The following is a 17,463-nucleotide window of genomic DNA, read 5'->3' on the forward strand; positions in this document are numbered from 1 at the left end:
TGACAGTAAGAGCTGTTCGACAGTGGAATTTGCTGCCAAGGAGTGTGGTGGAGTCTCCTTCTTTGGAGGTCTTTAAGCAGAGGCTTGACAACCATATGTCAGGTGTGCTCTGATGGTGTTTCCTGCTTGGCAGGGGGTTGGACTCGATGGCCCTGGTGGTCTCTTCCAACTCTATGATGCTATGATCCTGTTTACCAAATGCCAGCAGGAAACTCACAAGCAGGCTACGACCACAAGAGTGTTCTCCCGTTGTTCTTCCAGAGCAAGTGTTCTTTATAGGTGCAGCACCACTGATCCCAGAGGCAGCCATTACCATTAGGACCCCAAGCCATCAATTGCTTCGTCTCCCATGAATCTGTGGTGGTGGTTGTTAAAATCTGCATACCACCCTATTCCCGCAGGTCTCACAGCAGTTCGCAAGATAAAATCGCAGGATAAAAACACAAAATACATAATAAAACAACCCAATTATCTGCTCTCCCTAACACATTTTGAAAGGGCACCCGTCAGACAAAGGCCTGCTTAAAGAGGAACGTTTTTGCCTGATTCCTAAATGTGTATAGTGAAGCTGCCAGGTGGTTCTCCCTGGGGAGAGCATTCCACAAATGGAGAGCCACTGCAGAAAAGGCCCCGTTCTTGTCTTGCCACCCTCTGGACCTCACATGGAGGAGGCAAAGAAAGAAAGGCCTCAGAGGATCCGGGTCAGGAGAGAGACAATTCTTGAGTTATTGTGGTCCTGTTCTGACGTTCTCTACCTCAGGCATTACCCCACTCATACCTAAACCAATCACATTCAGCAATATGACAACCTACATAAAAAGGGCCATTTGCCAAGCATGCACTTATAAGATACACTCCTAATATCTGGAGCGCTAATAACTTGACTCCTCCTTGGGCCATCTCCTGCTCCTCTCCCATCTCTAACCTGAGAGGGGCCCAGATCCATATGGCAGCGAGCTCTCACCCTCAAGGGTGCAGAACTACTTCCATCCACTCAGTTCTGCATAGGAAAACCATCCTCTGCAGAGGTGCTAAGCAACCACTGTCAGGATGCAGCTTTTTTGCAACCACCTGCGAAAGGGATGCCTTAGCACCGGAGAGACGGTGGGGCAGCTCTTGCATTGCCCATGGTGGCAAAAACAAGAGCCATATTCCCCTCAAAGCCACAGGGCAGGGTTGAGGTGGCCAGAGCAATGGGTGCAAATGTTGCCTTTGTACTGTAACCCAATTTCTACATGCCCGCAAACACACACACACACACACACACACTTCTTTCCATCGAGGCCAGGGGTCAGCAAACTTTTCCAGCAGGGGGCCGGTCCACTGTCCCTCAGACCTCGTGGGGGCCGGACTATATTTTGAAGGGGGGGGGGGAATGAACGAATTCCTATGCCCCACAAATAACCCAGAAATGCAAAGGGCCTGTTGATGGCATTTTACCATTGTACTGTGGAGAGTGTATTAACTTGTGGTCTGTGTGTATGGTTTGGGAGCTGCACAGTCAGGGGAAAAACAAGGCTGTCCAGGGTTGTAAAGACTGCAGAGAGAATAATTGGGTGCACTCTTCCCACCTTGGATCAAATCTATGCTGTCAGGTGCCATAAGAAAGCTGCAGAGATAGTGCAGGATAGTGCGCACCCCGGAAATGATCTCTTTCAGCTTCTGCCTTCTGGAAGAAGGTACAGGGTTATAAAGGCCAGGACTAGCCGCCTGAGAAATAGTTTCTATGCAATTCGGGTTCTAAATGCAGCATAAGGAGTCTCTATAGTATATTGTATTTTAAAATGGGGTTTCAGAGTTTTTAGGGGTTTTTGAATGTTTTCTGTAGATTTTCAATTTCATTGTTCTGTATGGGACAATGACAATAAAGATATTGTATTGTATATCATATATATCGTATATGCATTTTAAATAAAAGGACACATTCTACTCAGGTAAAAACACCAGGAAGCCCAAAAATAACCTAGCGATGCATTTTAAATAAAAGGACACATTCTGCTCATATAAAAACATGCTCATTCCCAGACCGTCCGCGAGCTAGATTTAGGAGACGATTGTGCCGCATCCGGCCCCTGGGCCTTAGTTTGCCTACCCCTGATCTAGGCAAATAAGAAGCATCATTAGAGTTGAGGGACACAGTCCAACCAAGAAAAAACATTTGGAGCACAATGAGGGTCTGGCTTGAGAAGGGGGTGCATGGCTTAGGGAGATATCAGAGGGTCTGGTAAAGCTTGAGGGGGCTGCATTGTCCCCCCATACCTGAAATACCCACACCCACATTGCGTGCCTTCTAGGTGTTAGTGCAAATCTGTTTAGCTTCCACGTGCGCCATGTTAGAGAGAGCCAGTTCTCCACAACGACAAACCCCTCCTGGCTCAGAAAAGACGTCCACCTTTCTGTTTTTCAATAGCAATTACCCAAAGTTTCAGGCCACCCCCTGTTACCAATTTAACCATGCCGGACCCTCCCTCCATTCATTTATCTGCACTAGGGACCCTTTAAGCATGACTAAGCCGCTTCTGGTGAACCAGAGCAGCGCACGGAAACGCCGTTTACCTTCCACCAGAGCAGTACCTATTTATCTACTTGCACTTTGGCGTGCTTTCAAACTGCTAGGTTGGCAGGAGCAGGGACCGAGCAACGGGAGCTCACCCCGTTGTGGGGATTCGAACCGCCGACCTTCTGATCAGCAAGTCCTAGGCTCTGTGGTTTAACCCACAGCGCCACCCGCATCCCGCTCCCTGTGTGTTTACAGTGGTGCCTCGCAAGACGAAAATAATTCGTTCCGCGAGTCTCTTCGTCTAGCGGTTTTTTCGTCTTGCGAAGCACGGCCATTAGCGGCTTAGCGGCTATTAGCGGCTTAGAAAAAGGGGGGGAAAGGGAAAAAACTCGCAAGACGTTTTCGTCTTGCGAAGCAAGCCCATAGGGAAATTCGTCTTGCGAAGCACCTCAAAAACGGAAAACTCTTTCGTCTAGCGAGTTTTTCGTCTTGCGAGGCATTCGTCTTGCGGGGCACCACTGTATATGTAAATAAAATAGATTAGCCAAAATGCTGAGTTGCTGAGGTCTGTCACACATGATGCACAAACTCTGCGGATCCCTAAGTGTGCAGGTGTCAGTTGGCATTGGTCGCTGGGATGTTCAGGCAGAAGAAAGCTTTTGAAGCTCCTGAACGATTGACCAGGAGGAAGGAATCATGCCAGTCTGGCATGTGTCTCTGCCAGGGTCCTACTCGAGTGTAGGCCGAGCTCCTGACACAGACATGGTTTAAAAACAGACTTGCCAACCAATCGCCGACAAAAAGCAGAAAGGGACTCGGCTTACCCATGATGAGGAAACTCAGCACCCATTGTAGTACTGAGATGATCTGCAGTTGCTTCTCTACTTTAGACTTAGACAGCCAGGACAGATCCTGAAATGCGGAGAGGATACCGGACCCCGTGCCTGGAGAGAGAAGGGGGGGGGGGGAGAGAAGGAGAAAGATTTAGTCAGCAGGTCCTTAGCAGAAACAAAAAACAGAAAATTATGCAACAGAGTCTCAAAATTCCAGTCGCTTTCTGGTTGTAGGAATTAACACACATAAACCATGGTCCTATTTACTCGTTGGTCCTCTGCGTGAAAGGGGAACTGAGCCACACATCCTGGCATTAATAATAATAATAATGTATTATTTAAATCCTGCCCATCTGGCTGGGTTTCCCCAGCCACTCTGGGCGGCTTCCAACAGAATATTAAAATACAATAGTCTGTTAAACATTAAAAGCTTCCCTAAACAGGGCTGCCTTCAGAAGTCTTCTAAAACTCTGGTAGTTGTTCTTCTCTTTGACATCTGGTGGGAGGGTGTTCCACAGTGCGGGTGCCACTACCGAGAAGGCCTTCTGCCTGGTTCCCTGTAACTTGGCTTCTCGCAGGGAGGGAACCACCAGAAGGCCCTCAGAGCTGGACCTCAGTGTCCGGGCAGAACAATGGGGATCCAAATGGTCCTCTTCTTCCAGGCGTGCTCATAAGCCCCACCCACCACCCCATAACCTCCAGAGAAGGACTCGGCCAGGGGTAGCCAATGAGGTGCACGGCAGAAGTTGTTGGACTACAACTCCCATCAGCCTTAAGCAGCATGGACATTTACCAGGAATGATAGGAATTGTAGTCCAACAACAACTGGAGGGTATCACTTTGACTACCTACCCCTAGTCAAAGGATTAGGTCTAGAGCAGGGTTTCCCAAATGTGGGTTTCCGGCTGTTTTTTAGACTACAACTCCCATCATCCCTAGCTAGCAGGACCAGTAGCAGGACAAGATTAAAATACAACATTAAAACATTAAAATGCAGCCTCATCACAGGAGGAGAAAGGGAAAAAGAAAGAGGGGGGGGGAATCAAACTGACTCCAAGCCAAAGGCCAGGCAGAACAACTCTGTCTTACGGGCCCTGTGGAAAGAAATCAGATCCTGCAGGGCCCTGGTCTCATGAGACAGAGCGTTCCACCAGGCTGGAGCCAGTGTAGAGAAGGCCCTGGCTCTGGTTGAGGCTAATCTGACTAAGGTGTTGCTATTTATGGACCTTAAGGTCCTCCGTGGGGCATACCGGGAGAGGCGGTCCCATAGGTACGAGGGTCCTAGGCCGTGAGGGGCTTTAAAGGTCAAAACCAGCACCTTAAAACTGACCCTGTACTCCACCGGGAGCCAATGCAGCTGGAAAAGCACTGGGTGAATATGCTCCCATGGCAGAGACCCCGTGAGGAGCCTCGCTGCAGCATTCTGCACCCGCTGGAGTTTCTGCGACAGCTTCAAGGGCAGCCCCGCGTAGAGTGAATTACAGTAGTCAAGCCTGGAGGTGCCCGTCGCATGGATCACCGTGGCCAGGTCGGGGCAGGAAAGGTAAGGGACCAACTGCTTGATGTGGTGAAGGTGGAAAAGTGTCGCCTTGGCTATTGCTGTAACCTGCGTCTCCATGGAAAGGGAGGCGTCAAGGATTACACCCAAACTCTTAACGGAAGGCAATGGCACTAATTGGGCCCCCGCAAGAGAAGGGAGTTGGTCCCTCATCCCCATGCCATCCCAACCCAGCCATAGGACCTCTGTCTTCGAAGGATTGAGTTTCAATCAGCTCCCATGAAACCATCGAAAAACAGCTGGAGACCCAAGTTTGGGCAACCCTGCTCTAGACCCTGTTCCTAGGCATTTAATGGTATGCAGTGTAGCAATGAAACTCATAATCTGTTTTTGGTTAACATTTGGCGATTTCTTAATGGCGGCGATTTCGTTATTTTTATAAGGTGGTGTTGCTTTAATACTATGTAGGTAACAGTTTGTTGCTGTGTTAAAAAAAAACTTTATGTATTTGTAGTCATGCTTATTCGGCGTCCTTTTTTTCTTTTCAAAAGGCATGCAAGAAATATTTATTTGTTTGTATGCTTGCTGCTCTTGGGAGCCATTGGCAGAAGGGCAGCATAAAAGCCACTTGAAAAATAAATATATGCAGAACCTGTGCCTAATTTTTGCAATAAAGCAGATCCAACAAGACATAACCACACCGGCTGCATCAGGCCAGAGATCCAGCATTCTGTATCACAAAGGCAGATCAGATGCCTCTGAGATGTTCACAAAGAGAACAATAAGAGGGATCGCTGCACAATGAAAGCAGCAATCCCTCTTGCTGTTCTGGCTTCTGGGATAGCTCTGCAGCCTGCATTCACTCCATAAGACGCACACACATTTCCCCTTACTTTTTAGGAGGGAAAAAGTGAGTCTTATATAGCAAAAAATACGATAAGTCTGCCTTCTGGGATCCAACTGTGAACTGATGATGTGAGCAAACGTCTTTTATACACATGTCACAGTCTTGTTTAAAGAGGGATATAGGGGAACTTAAAAGGTAAAGGGACCCCTGACTGTTAGGTCCAGTCGCAGATGACTCTGGGGTTGCACGCTCATCTTGCTCTATAGGCCGAGGGAGCCAGCGTACAGCTTCCGGGTCATGTGGCCAGCATGACTAAGCCACTTCTGGTGAACCAGAGCAGCGCATGGAAATACCGTTTAGCTTCCCGCCAGAGGGGTACCTATTGATCTGCTTGCACTTTGACGTGCTTTTGAACTGCTAGGTTGGCAGGAGCTGGGACCGAGTAACGGGAGCTCACCCCATTGCGGGGATTCAAACCGCCGATCTTCTGATCGCCAAGCCCTAGGCTCTGTGGTTTAACCCACAGCGCCACCCACGTCCCATAGGGGGACTTACGAGGAAACTAATAGTAAGAAGCTTAAACAAGCCTGCAACTCACTATCTGCTGTGCATTTAAAAGGGGAATGTAAAACTCTTCTAAGTTATAGAACTTGCAAGCGCAAGTTAGGAAGCATATTAATAAACAATATATCCTCTCCTGCCTCCCTGAACATTCCCACAAAATGCGGCTTGTTACGGAAAAATCTAGGTGTGAGGCTACTCAGTCACCCAGCTGGTCGGGCAGAGCCCGCGGGTCCCTGCGGAATAAAGGAAGGATTCCAGCCACCAACTGGAGCAAATAGCTGTAGACCAAAGTTTATTGCGCAACAGGTCCAAAGAGGAATTTTGAACCCCGAGGATGGGGTGATAAGGACTTTTAAAACTTTCCCACCATATCCCAGAATACAGTTCGTACAGCATCATTGATACATCACTGAGGTGTCACAAAAGGGGAGGGGTAGACAGGGGTTACACTAGTTTAATCTTGGCAAACATGTCCAGACAAGTCCTTGGTACACGATCGCTGCACAATGAAAGCAGCAATCCCTCTTGCTGTTCTGGCTTCTGGGATAGCTGCGCAGCCTGCATTCGCTCCATAAGACGCACACACATTTCCCCTTACTTTTTAGGAGGGAAAAAGTGAGTCTTATAGAGCAAAAAATACGGTAAGTCTGCCTTCTGAGATCCAACTGTGAACTGATGATGTGAGCAAACGTCTTTTATACACATGTCACAGTCTTGTTTAAAGAGGGATATAGGGGAACTTAAAAGGTAAAGGGACCCCTGACTGTTAGGTCCAGTCGCAGATGACTCTGGGGTTGCACGCTCATCTTGCTCTATAGGCCAAGGGAGCCGGCGTTTGTCCGCAGATTAGCATAAGCAGACATGTCAAGGCAAGACCCAGGTATTAGTATAGGCAAACACCTCTGAAGTCCCACCACCCAAAGTACAAGAGAACTTCCTTTGCATGTCTGGCCCCTTGGCAAGTCTGGTGATGGGATTAGACTTTCCTTGGCCAACAATCAGCTCAGCAATTGTCAGCTCTGGGCACATCCTGGGGTAGACGGTGTGTATACATGGAGGAAACTGGCAAAGGAGTTGATTTTCTACAATGGTTAAAGCTAGGTAACTTCACTGAGCTGTCAAGTCGAAAGGATACATTTATGCATAATATCTGTAACATTTAACAACTTTATGGCAGATGAAGGACTATATGGGACTGGCAGGAATGACCGGCAGAATCCGAGACCAGGGAAGAGAGACGGCGGAAGAAGATTGGAAGAAATTTAAGGACTATCTTAGGAAACATTGCAAAATTAATGAATTTTAGAATGATGTTGGTTTAGAAATTAAGTGGTTTTCAGCTGTAATGATTAAGTAAAAAGAAAAGAAAGGTTAAAAATTAAATGAAAATTAAGGGAGAGGATTTGTTGAATTAATAATTAGAAATTGGAATACAGAAAGGGGAGGTATGAGGAGGTTGGGGAAGTAAGTTATAAGAAAATAAGGGATTGAAACTTTACTTGTTTTTAAATGGTTTTTAGTTTTGTATTTTGTTTTTTATATTTGTTATTTTTTGTGTTTGTGTTTTTTTATTACTTTTTTTTGTATAACTTTTGAAACTTCAATAAATATCTTTTTTTAAAAAAAAATTAACAACTTTAAAGATGTGGCCCCTCCCGTAATTTCCATAACAAGCTTTACACAAGAACAAGCTGCCATGTCTAAACTTGGTCCCATGTGAGAAAGTCATACATATGGCAGACCGAGAGAGTGGCGGTGCAGTAATTTGCAGAGGAGCCACAAGGACGCAATTCCATCGCTGTGGCATTCCTGGCCCATGTGGACAGGAGGCATGCCAGTTATGGGGACAAAACAGCAACGCCAAAAGTCAACGACCTTTCAAATAGCCTTGGTCCCAAAGATCAGCAAAACAGAAGACCTGAGATTGAGCCACAAGATCCCTGCCAGCTTTTTGTTTCCTTATGTTGCAAAATCCCATAGGCGCTTGAACTTTTCAGCAGATGGACTATGGAAAGGGGAGGATTCCGCTAACACGCCCCCCTCCAAACCAAACCAAAGCAACCCACACCCCTTGTTTGCAAGCAGCTTCCGTCCATCCGCAAATGGGCACAGAGAAAGTTACACATTGATGGATCTCCAAGAGACAGAAAATCCCAAGATGACTCTTGGAGACCAGAATTTGCTTTTCGGTTTAACTTTTCACAAAGCCAGGAACAAGGCAATTGTGACTGTTTTCATCACCAGCTTGGGGGGGGGGGAGAGACTTGGTTTACACAAACGTAACACAGCCATGTAAATTTAAAAATGTGTTTCAATGTTTTATTTCACAATATGCATTTTTAAAAAACAAGTTAACCTCAAAACGTAAACAAAAGCAGGGGGGTTTTTTAGTTGGAAATTTTATTTACAACATAAACACCCCCACCCAATAAAGTGGTACCTCGGGTTAAGTACTTAATTTGTTCTGGAGGCCCGTTCTTAACCTGAAACTGTTCTTACCCTGAAGCACCACTTTAGCTAATGGGGCCTCCTGCTGCCATCGTGCCGCCGGAGCACAATTTCTGTTCTTATCCTGAAGCAAAGTTCTTAACCTGAAGCACTATTTCTGTAGCGGAGTCTGTAACCTGAAGCGTATGTAACCTGAAGCATATGTAACCCAAGGTACCACAGTACAGAAATCCACCCTCATTAAACGTGAACATAACATATAATAAGCATAACATACAACAATACAAACAACCAAATAAAATACTTCCTTAATCCTGCATCTGGCCTCCTTATTTACTTCTTATAAGCCGTTTCTTTTATGAATAATTATTTTTCTAATTACAACTTAAATATCCACAAAGTCTCCTGCAGACATTAATCAAAACAAGTCCAGGTATGTGTTTTAGGGTACTGTTTTGTGAAGTATTCTCTGCATTTTCCCCATGCAGTTTTTTTAAACCCTGGTCCTGAATGGGGTAACTGTGCCCCTGAAGGACCAGGTGCGTAGCCTGGGAGTCATTTTGGACTCTCAGCTATCCATGGAGGCGCAGGTTAACTCTGTGTCCAGGGCAGCTGTCTACCAGCTCCACCTGGTACGCAGGCTAAGACCCTACCTCCCCGCGGACTGTCTCGCCAGAGTGGTGCATGCTCTGGTTATATCTCACTTGGACTACTGCAATGCGCTCTACGTGGGGCTACCTTTGAAGGTGACCCGGAAACTGCAATTAATCCAGAATGCGGCAGCTAGACTGGTGACTGGGAGTGGCCGCCGGGACCACATAACACCGGTTCTGAGAGATCTGCATTGGCTCCCAGTACGTTTCCGAGCACGATTCAAAGTGTTGGTGCTGACCTTTAAAGCCCTAAATGGCCTCGGTCCTGTATACCTGAAGGAGCGTCTCCACCCCCATCGTTCAGCCCGGACACTGAGATCCAGTGCCGAGGGCCTTCTGGCGGTTCCGTCATTGCGAGAAGTGAGCCTACAGGGAACCAGACAGAGGGCCTTCTCGGTAGTGGCGCCCGCCCTGTGGAACGCCCTCCCATCAGATGTCAAAGAGATAAAGAATTACCTGACATTCAGAAGACATCTTAAGGCAGCCCTGTTCAGGGAAGTTTTTAATATGTAATGCTGTACTGTTTTTAACACTGATTGGGAGCCGCCCAGAGTGGCTGGGGAAACTCAGCCAGATGGGCAGGGTATAAATAATAAATTATTATTATTATCTAACTTCACCAGTAATTTTAATGTGCATTTTACAGTGTTACTCAGAGGTTATAATTAAGTGATATAAAAACCCTGTTAAATAAATAAATGCACCAGGTTTCAAATGACAGGAGGTTCCCCTCTCTCTTGGCTTGCACCTGGAAATTCATTTTGGGGAGAATTTTGAGTTGGTAAGAACCCCTGGGCAAGAGGGGTGAAAATGTTCCCCATCTCCCTCTTCCCTCAATAGTAGTAAATTCTCCAAAGGCTGCTTTTACTGGGTTTGTCTCCTTAACTCAGCGTACCTGGATGCTTAAATGGCTTTTTCATTCATTTTTAATCGGTTTGTTTAGCGATATTGTAAGACAAGCAGCAGGAGAGGGAACAAGGAAGCAGGCACACAGACGGGCTTTTGATCTTTGGATGAATAATAATAATAATAATAAATTTTATTTATATCCCACCCTCCCCAGCCGAAGCTGGGCTCAGGGCGGCTAACAACAATCAAAAATAGTTCAACATTCTAAAAACATTCATTATAAAATTAATTAAAATCAAATTAAAATCAAATTAATGGCAACCATCAAGCAAAATTCTGTGCAGGTTGCCAGAGGAGGGGGTCAGGCTGCGCGCTGGTGGAATAGGTCTGTCTTGCAGGCCCTGCGGAAAGATGTCAGGTCCCGCAGGGCCCTAGTCTCTCGTGACAGAGCGTTCCACCAGATTCGAGAAAGCCCTGGCTCTAGTTGAGGCCAGCCTAACCTCTCTGTGGCCTGGGATCTTTAGGATGTTTTTATATGCAGGATGGTATTATACAAGATTAATAATAATGTGCCACAAACATTATTATCCAAGAACGTAACTGCCCCCTCCATCTGTGCAAAAGACTTCAGCATGCTTCAATGGCTACATTCCAGAGCTGTGGTGTGTGCCTTGCTACTTAGATACCTTGATACCTAGAACAGGTATCTAGATATCAATGTCCTGTCCTGGTTAAAGTGTCAGAATAAGGGCAGGGAGACTCAGGTTCATAATACACTCATCCCTCTGGAACGTGTCCAGAGGAGGGCAACCAAAATGGTCAAAGGCCTGGAAACGATGCCTTATGAGGAACGGCTAAGGGAGCTGGGCATGTTTAGCCTGGAGAAGAGGAGGTTCAGGGGTGATATGATAGCCGTGTTCAAGTATATAAAAGGATGTCACATAGAGGAGGGAGAAAGGTTGTTTTCTGCTGCTCCAGAGAAGCGGACACGGAGCAATGGTTCCAAACTACAAGAAAGAAGATTCCACCTAAACATTAGGAAGAACTTCCTGACAGTAAGAGCTGTTCGACAGTGGAATTTGCTGCCAAGGAGTGTGGTGGAGTCTCCTTCTTTGGAGGTCTTTAAGCAGAGGCTTGACAACCGTATGTCAGGAGTGCTCTGATGGTTTTTCCTGCTTGGCAGGGGGTTGGACTCGATGGCCCTGGTGGTCTCTTCCAACTCTATGATTCTATGATTCTAAATCTTACTGGATTACCTTGAGTTAGTCACCATCTCTCAGCTTTACACGGGGTCACAGGAAAGCAGGGTGGATAAAAATCAATGGTTTTTAAAAAAAAAAAAATCAGTTTTTTTATATTTAAATTGGATTTTTAAAATAAGGTGCTTTTGGAGGAAAAAAAATATTTCTAAAGATTTTCTCTTTAAGCTGTGGGATCCCACAGCTAATTCTCCCCTGGTCTCCTCGCTGGCCCAAATAGGACTAATTTAGCCAGCTAGCCCTGGTGATCATCTAATGTCTATTGGATGGATTTTCCCCCTAAATTGATTTTTGAATTCTGAATTTATTGTTATCCACGTTTTATACTGTATTTTATGCTGTTTTTTGTTGCATCAATTGTTTTAAATTTGTTGTTAGCCACCCTGAGCCCGGTTTTCTGAACCGGGAAGGGCGGGTTATAAATAAAATTTTATTATTGTTATTATTATCATCATCATCCCATGGAAGGAACATTGGCAATACAGAAGCCAGGAGGTAGATCTTCCTCGAGTGCCATAAAAATAGCGTTGTGCGCCAGTGTGGTGTAGTGGTTAAGAGCAGTAGATTCATAATCTGTTGTTGAACTTTTTTTGGGGGGGGTTGCCGTAAATCACTCACCCGCATGCATCACAAAATCCGCCTCCTGTCTGTCCCCTCGCCGGCAGAAGCCGCCAATCGCGCGCCAAATAGCCACAGCGTCAGCCAATCAACACCACCCATTGGCGCAGCAACCAATAACACGCACAATAGCCGCTGACAGCCATGACAGCAACCAATCAAACATCCACCCTATGCACTAGCCATGTATAAGACAACCCCAATTTTTTAGCATGGTTTTTCAAGAATAAATATAGTCTTATAGACGGAAAAGTACGGTAACTGCCTTCCCCCAGGATGGTGCCCTGCAGATGTTTTGAACCCCATGCCAGTTGGGCTTGAAGTGGTCCAAACATCTGGAGATGATGTGGAGTGGGAGGCTGTAATATCCATCCCCACACGCCACCAAATGGGCAGAAACCGCACAACCTGGGCAGAGGAGTCCACAACAGATGGATTACAAAGAGAATCCCTTTGTTTGGAGAACTTGTCACCTTTCATTTGCAGAGACTTGATAAAGATCCATTAATCTGGATTCCAGGTCAGGTAAGGCAACAACGGCTACATAAACCACGGGTAGGCAAACTAAGGCCCAGGGGCCGGATCCGGCCCAATTGCCTTCTAAATCCGGCCTGCGGACGGTCCAGGAATGAGTGTTTTTTTACATGAGTAGTATGTGTCCTTTTATTTAAAATGCATCTCTGGGTTATTTGTGGGGCATAGGAATTCATTCATTCCTCCCCCCCCAAAAAAAAATTGTACTTCAGGTTAAGTAATTAATTCGTTCTGGAGGTCCGTATTTGACCTGAAACTGTTCTTAACCTGAAGACCAATTTAGCCAATGGGGCTCCTGCTGCCGCTGCATTGCCGCTGCATGATTTCTGTTCTCATCCTGAAGCAAAGTTCTTAACCCGAGGTACTATTTCTGGGTTAGCGGAGTCTGTAACCTGAAGCGTTCTGTAACCCGAGGTACCACTGTACAGTAAAAGGTAAAGGTAAGGTAAAGGACACCTGGACAGTTAAGTCCAGTCAAAGGCGACTCTGGGGTTGTGGCGCTCATCTCACTTTCAGGCTGAGGGAGCTGGCATTTGTCCGCAGACAGCTTTCCAGGTCATGTGGCCAGCAGGATTAAACCACTTCTGGCACAACGGGACTCTCTGATGGAAGCCAGAGTGCACAGAAACACCATTTACCTTCCCACCACAGCAGTACCTATTTATCTACTTGCACTGGCGTGCTTTCGAACTGCTAGGTTGGCAGGAGCTAGGACTGAGCAACGGGGGCTCACTCCGTCGCAGGGATTCAAACCACTGACCTTCCAATCATCAAGCTCAAGAGACTCAGTGGTTTAGACCACAGCGCCACCCCTATGGGACTGTTTTCTACCCAGAATAGGCTTATTCATCCACGCAAGTCACCACCTGGTTGCTATACAGTGGTACCTCGGGTTACAGACACTTCAGGTTACAGACGCTTCAGCTGACAGACTCTGCTAATCCAGAAATAGTACCTCGGCTTAAGAACTTTGCTTCAGGAGGAGAACAGAAATCGTGCTCCGTCAGCAGGAGGCCCCATTAGCTAAAGTGGTGCTTCAGGTTAAGAACAGTTTCAGGTTAAGAACGGACCTCCAGAACGAATTAAGTTCTTAACCCGAGGTACCACTGTATAGCCAAGGAAAGAAATGACATATATTTGAGAACCGGACCTGGACGGGTCGCCTGTCCCTGTGGATAAGCAGCTAATTCTGCTCTCGCTGTCGCAACACTTTTTCTGGCACTCGTTAACAGCAGGTGGGGTGGCGGAGAATCCAAAATAGTCCAATCCAGAAGTCACCTTAAAAAGGTTGGGAGCTCCTCTCGCCCCAGGAACGAGAGCCAAAGGAGTCGTGCATCTTCTACGCTCGGGCTGCTCCTGCGAATTGCCACATTTAAAATAGGCAGCTGAATCCGATGGAAGAAACTCAGCATCTCCTCAAGGACACAGCAGGGCAACTAGGCTTATCCCATGCAAAAGATGCAGGACTGTCAATGCCCATAGTTTTTGTGTGTCAAAGACGGAATCTCAGCAAAGATAGCTTCCTGGCCCTACACTTGCCAAAATCTTTGCCTTGACAACATTATTTAAAAGGCGCAGAATACCTCTGTACCGAGTGCTACTGTGAGTTTAAGTAAGAATATCGGGAGCTTACGGTATTTCTCAAACTTGGGTCTGCAGCCATTTTCAGACTACAGTTCCCATCGTCCCTGGTCTTGCTAGCTAGGGATGACGGGAGTTGTAGTCCCAAAACAGCTGAGGACCCAAGTTTGGGAAACACTGGCAAGGCGAGGGCGCACGTGAAAGAGGTATGTCTGATTATCCGCTTTTTTTGGAAACATTTCCCCCCCCCCTCCTGTTCTATGAGACCTCCAGGAGAAGCAGCGACCTCTGGCCAAGAGCACAAGGCATGAAAATGTGATGCGTCCACCAGTGGGCAGGTGGCATGGAGTCTCGACCTCAGATGGAGACCAAAGCCCATAAAAAGGGCACACCACAGCCATCGCAACTGCCCAATGGCCCACAAGATGGGTGGAAGTCATTTGGGCAGAGCTGGCATTGCATTGCAGAAGGCTGATGTCGCTAGAAGTTCCTTCCAATTCTATGATTCTATAATTCTCCGTCAAAAGTAGGCCGCCCATCAACCGACAAGCAATTGATGCCCCCGCCTGGGGCAAGGAAGGACAGCATTAAAAACGACGCCACTCTTGGAAAACGAGCAAGGTCCCAACCAAAGAAGAACAGCAAATTAAAACTGATGCAATATGTGCAGCTTGCAGATTTAACATACAGAATAAAAGAACAACAAGAAGAAACGTTTAGAGAAGATTGCAAACATCTACTTAAAAAATGGGAAATAACTGTTGGGTACAGCTGAAAACACTGGCAGCTTTAAGATAAATTCAACAGTGTAGATAAGTTCTGAGGGATGTAATAATGGAATACTGAACGGTTGAGCTTATGTAAAATATGCGGGGATTTGTGGTATGCAAATTGAACCACGGAAAGAGAAGAAGTCATTGCTTGAAGGTTGTTTAAATGAATACTCTAAAATGTAAAATACAAAGCCCTTCATGGATCACTGCCTTGTTGTGGCGAAGGGGCTTGAAAAACTATGCGGTATAAAGAATTTATTTATGTATGCTACAACAGCGGCAAGAGTCTTGATAGCACAAGGATGGAAGAATGAGGAAACCCCGACAGAAGATCAGTGGCAAGAGAAATTGATGAAATATGGCGAACTGATTTTACAACATGCGGAGAATAACATGAGTTGAAAAGTCAGAGAGAGGAACTGAGGGAAGTCTTGGGGAAAGGGGGAAAAGGGAAGGAAATAACAAAGATGATTTGTTTTGATGATTTGTTATGTTGAAATTGTTAATAATTTTTTTAAAAAATCAAAATCAAAACTATGCCCTGCAGGGCTACTCAAGATGGATAGATCATAGCCAAGAGTTTAGACTAAATGTGATCCATCTGGAGAAGGATCTGGCAAACCACTCAGGTACTTTGCCAAAAAAGGAGAGGCTTTGAGAAGAAAGTGAGAGTTTCCAAGGCTTGCTCTGGTTCATGGGGTCAGGGACTAAGACGACTAAACAACAAAAAAATAGAAAAAGTTAATAAAAATTATACATAGGTATATATGTTTAGATCACTGCAGATGGTGACAGCAGCCACGAAATTAAAAGACGCCTGGTTCTTGGGAGAAAAACAATGACAAACCTAGACAGCATCTTAAAAAGCAGAGACATCAATCACCTTGCCAACAAAGGTCCGTCTAGTTAAAGCTATGGTTTTCCCAGTAGTGATGTATGGAAGTGAGAGCTGGACCCTAAAGAAGGCTGATGGCCAAAGAATTGATGCTTTTGAATTCTGGTGCTGGAGGAGACTCTTGAGAGTCCCATGGACTGCAAGAAGATCAAACCTCTCCATGCTTAAGGAAATCAGCCCTGAGTGCTCACTGGAAGGACAGATCCTGAAGCTGAGGCTCCAAGACTTTGGCCACCTCATGAGAAGAGAAGACTCCCTGGAAAAGACCCTGATGCTGGGAAAGATGGAGGGTACAAGGAGAAGGGGACGACAGAGGACAAAATGGTTGGATAGTGTTCTCGAAGCTACCAGCATGACCAAACTGCGGGAGGCAGTGGAAGACAGGAGTGCCTGGCGTGCTCTGGTCCATGGGGTCATGAAGAGTCGGACACAACCAAATGACTAAACAACAACAAATATATGTTTAAAAAAACGATGGCATTCAACCAGCTGGCACGCACGTTAAAATACAACAGAGCAATCCAGCGTCGCACAAGTAGGTCCCTAGCGCTTTAATAAACAGACCCAAGTGTGATGGCCAAAAGGCCATCAAGCACGTCAGAGAACTTCAAGTCTCTTGGCAAGACTCGCCTTTCATTTTCACAGCTGCAAGACCCACAGATTTGCCTTAACGTGAACATTCGCGTTGCGCAATTCCATCTCGTGGCTTTCAACGTCTTTCCCACCATCGCGACCCCATTCGTCCCTGCGTCACCCTTTCTGCACAGTCCGTTCCAAGGCAGAACAAAAGCCACTAGATAGATGTTGCAAGGCAGCCACCAGGAAACCCATTCTCCAATTTCTGGGATTTCTCAAGACGGTGACAAATTCCTTGCCGCAGGCACGTCAAGGAGGAAGGAAAGGAAGGAAAACATACTGGTAACAATAGAAAAGAACTTCACCTACAATGCAGCCAGATTACTTAAGAGTATTAAAAGGCGAGTACTCTTATCGCTGTACCAGAACAAACTTCTTAATGGATAACTATTGCTGTTTGGTTTAACTTTGAGTTACTTCAAACAAGCAAATGTAAGGGAGATCACAGTGGGCTGCCAAAAACTGCATGTGCCATTACAGTGGTACCTCGGGTTACATACGCTTCAGGTTACACACTCCGCTAACCCAGAAATAGTGCTTCAGGTTGCTTCAGGATGAGAACAGAAATCGTGCTCCAGCGGTGCGGCGGCAGCAGGAGGCCCCATTAGCTAAAGTGGTGCTTCAGGTTAAGTACAGACCTCCGGAACGAATTAAGTACTTAACCCGAGGTACCACTGTATTTCTCCCGCAGCCGCACACCATCTTCGTAGGCCATAAAATGATTTTTTAATAATTTTCAATTTTATACATTTCAATCATTTTACAGTCATTTTAACATTTCAGAACTCAACTTTCTTCCCCCTCTTTCTGCGGTTCCTTAAATTTATTTCTTTATATTTTCTACAGATTCCAAATCAACTTAAGTTACTCATTTATTCATCTACCTAAAATATATACCCTTATAAAACTGCAGGTTATTACAATAATCCTGCCAATGTTCTTATCTGTTTACAGTTTATTTGCAAATATTCAATA

General features: G+C 45.9%; 1 protein-coding gene across 1 annotated transcript in view; it reads right to left on the reverse strand.

Moving 5' to 3' along the window:
* The window catches only part of DGAT2 (diacylglycerol O-acyltransferase 2), a 58,219-nt gene that overhangs the window by 18,810 nt on the left and 21,946 nt on the right, over window positions 1-17,463 (reverse strand). The window contains exon 2 of the mRNA XM_081910022.1: window positions 3,325-3,444. Coding sequence (XP_081766148.1) covers window positions 3,325-3,444 — 120 coding nt within the window. The remainder of the gene's footprint in view (window positions 1-3,324; window positions 3,445-17,463) is intronic.

This window comes from Podarcis melisellensis (assembly GCF_964234715.1).
Source record: "Podarcis melisellensis genome assembly, chromosome: 4".
Classification (NCBI taxonomy): Eukaryota; Metazoa; Chordata; class Lepidosauria; order Squamata; family Lacertidae; genus Podarcis; species Podarcis melisellensis.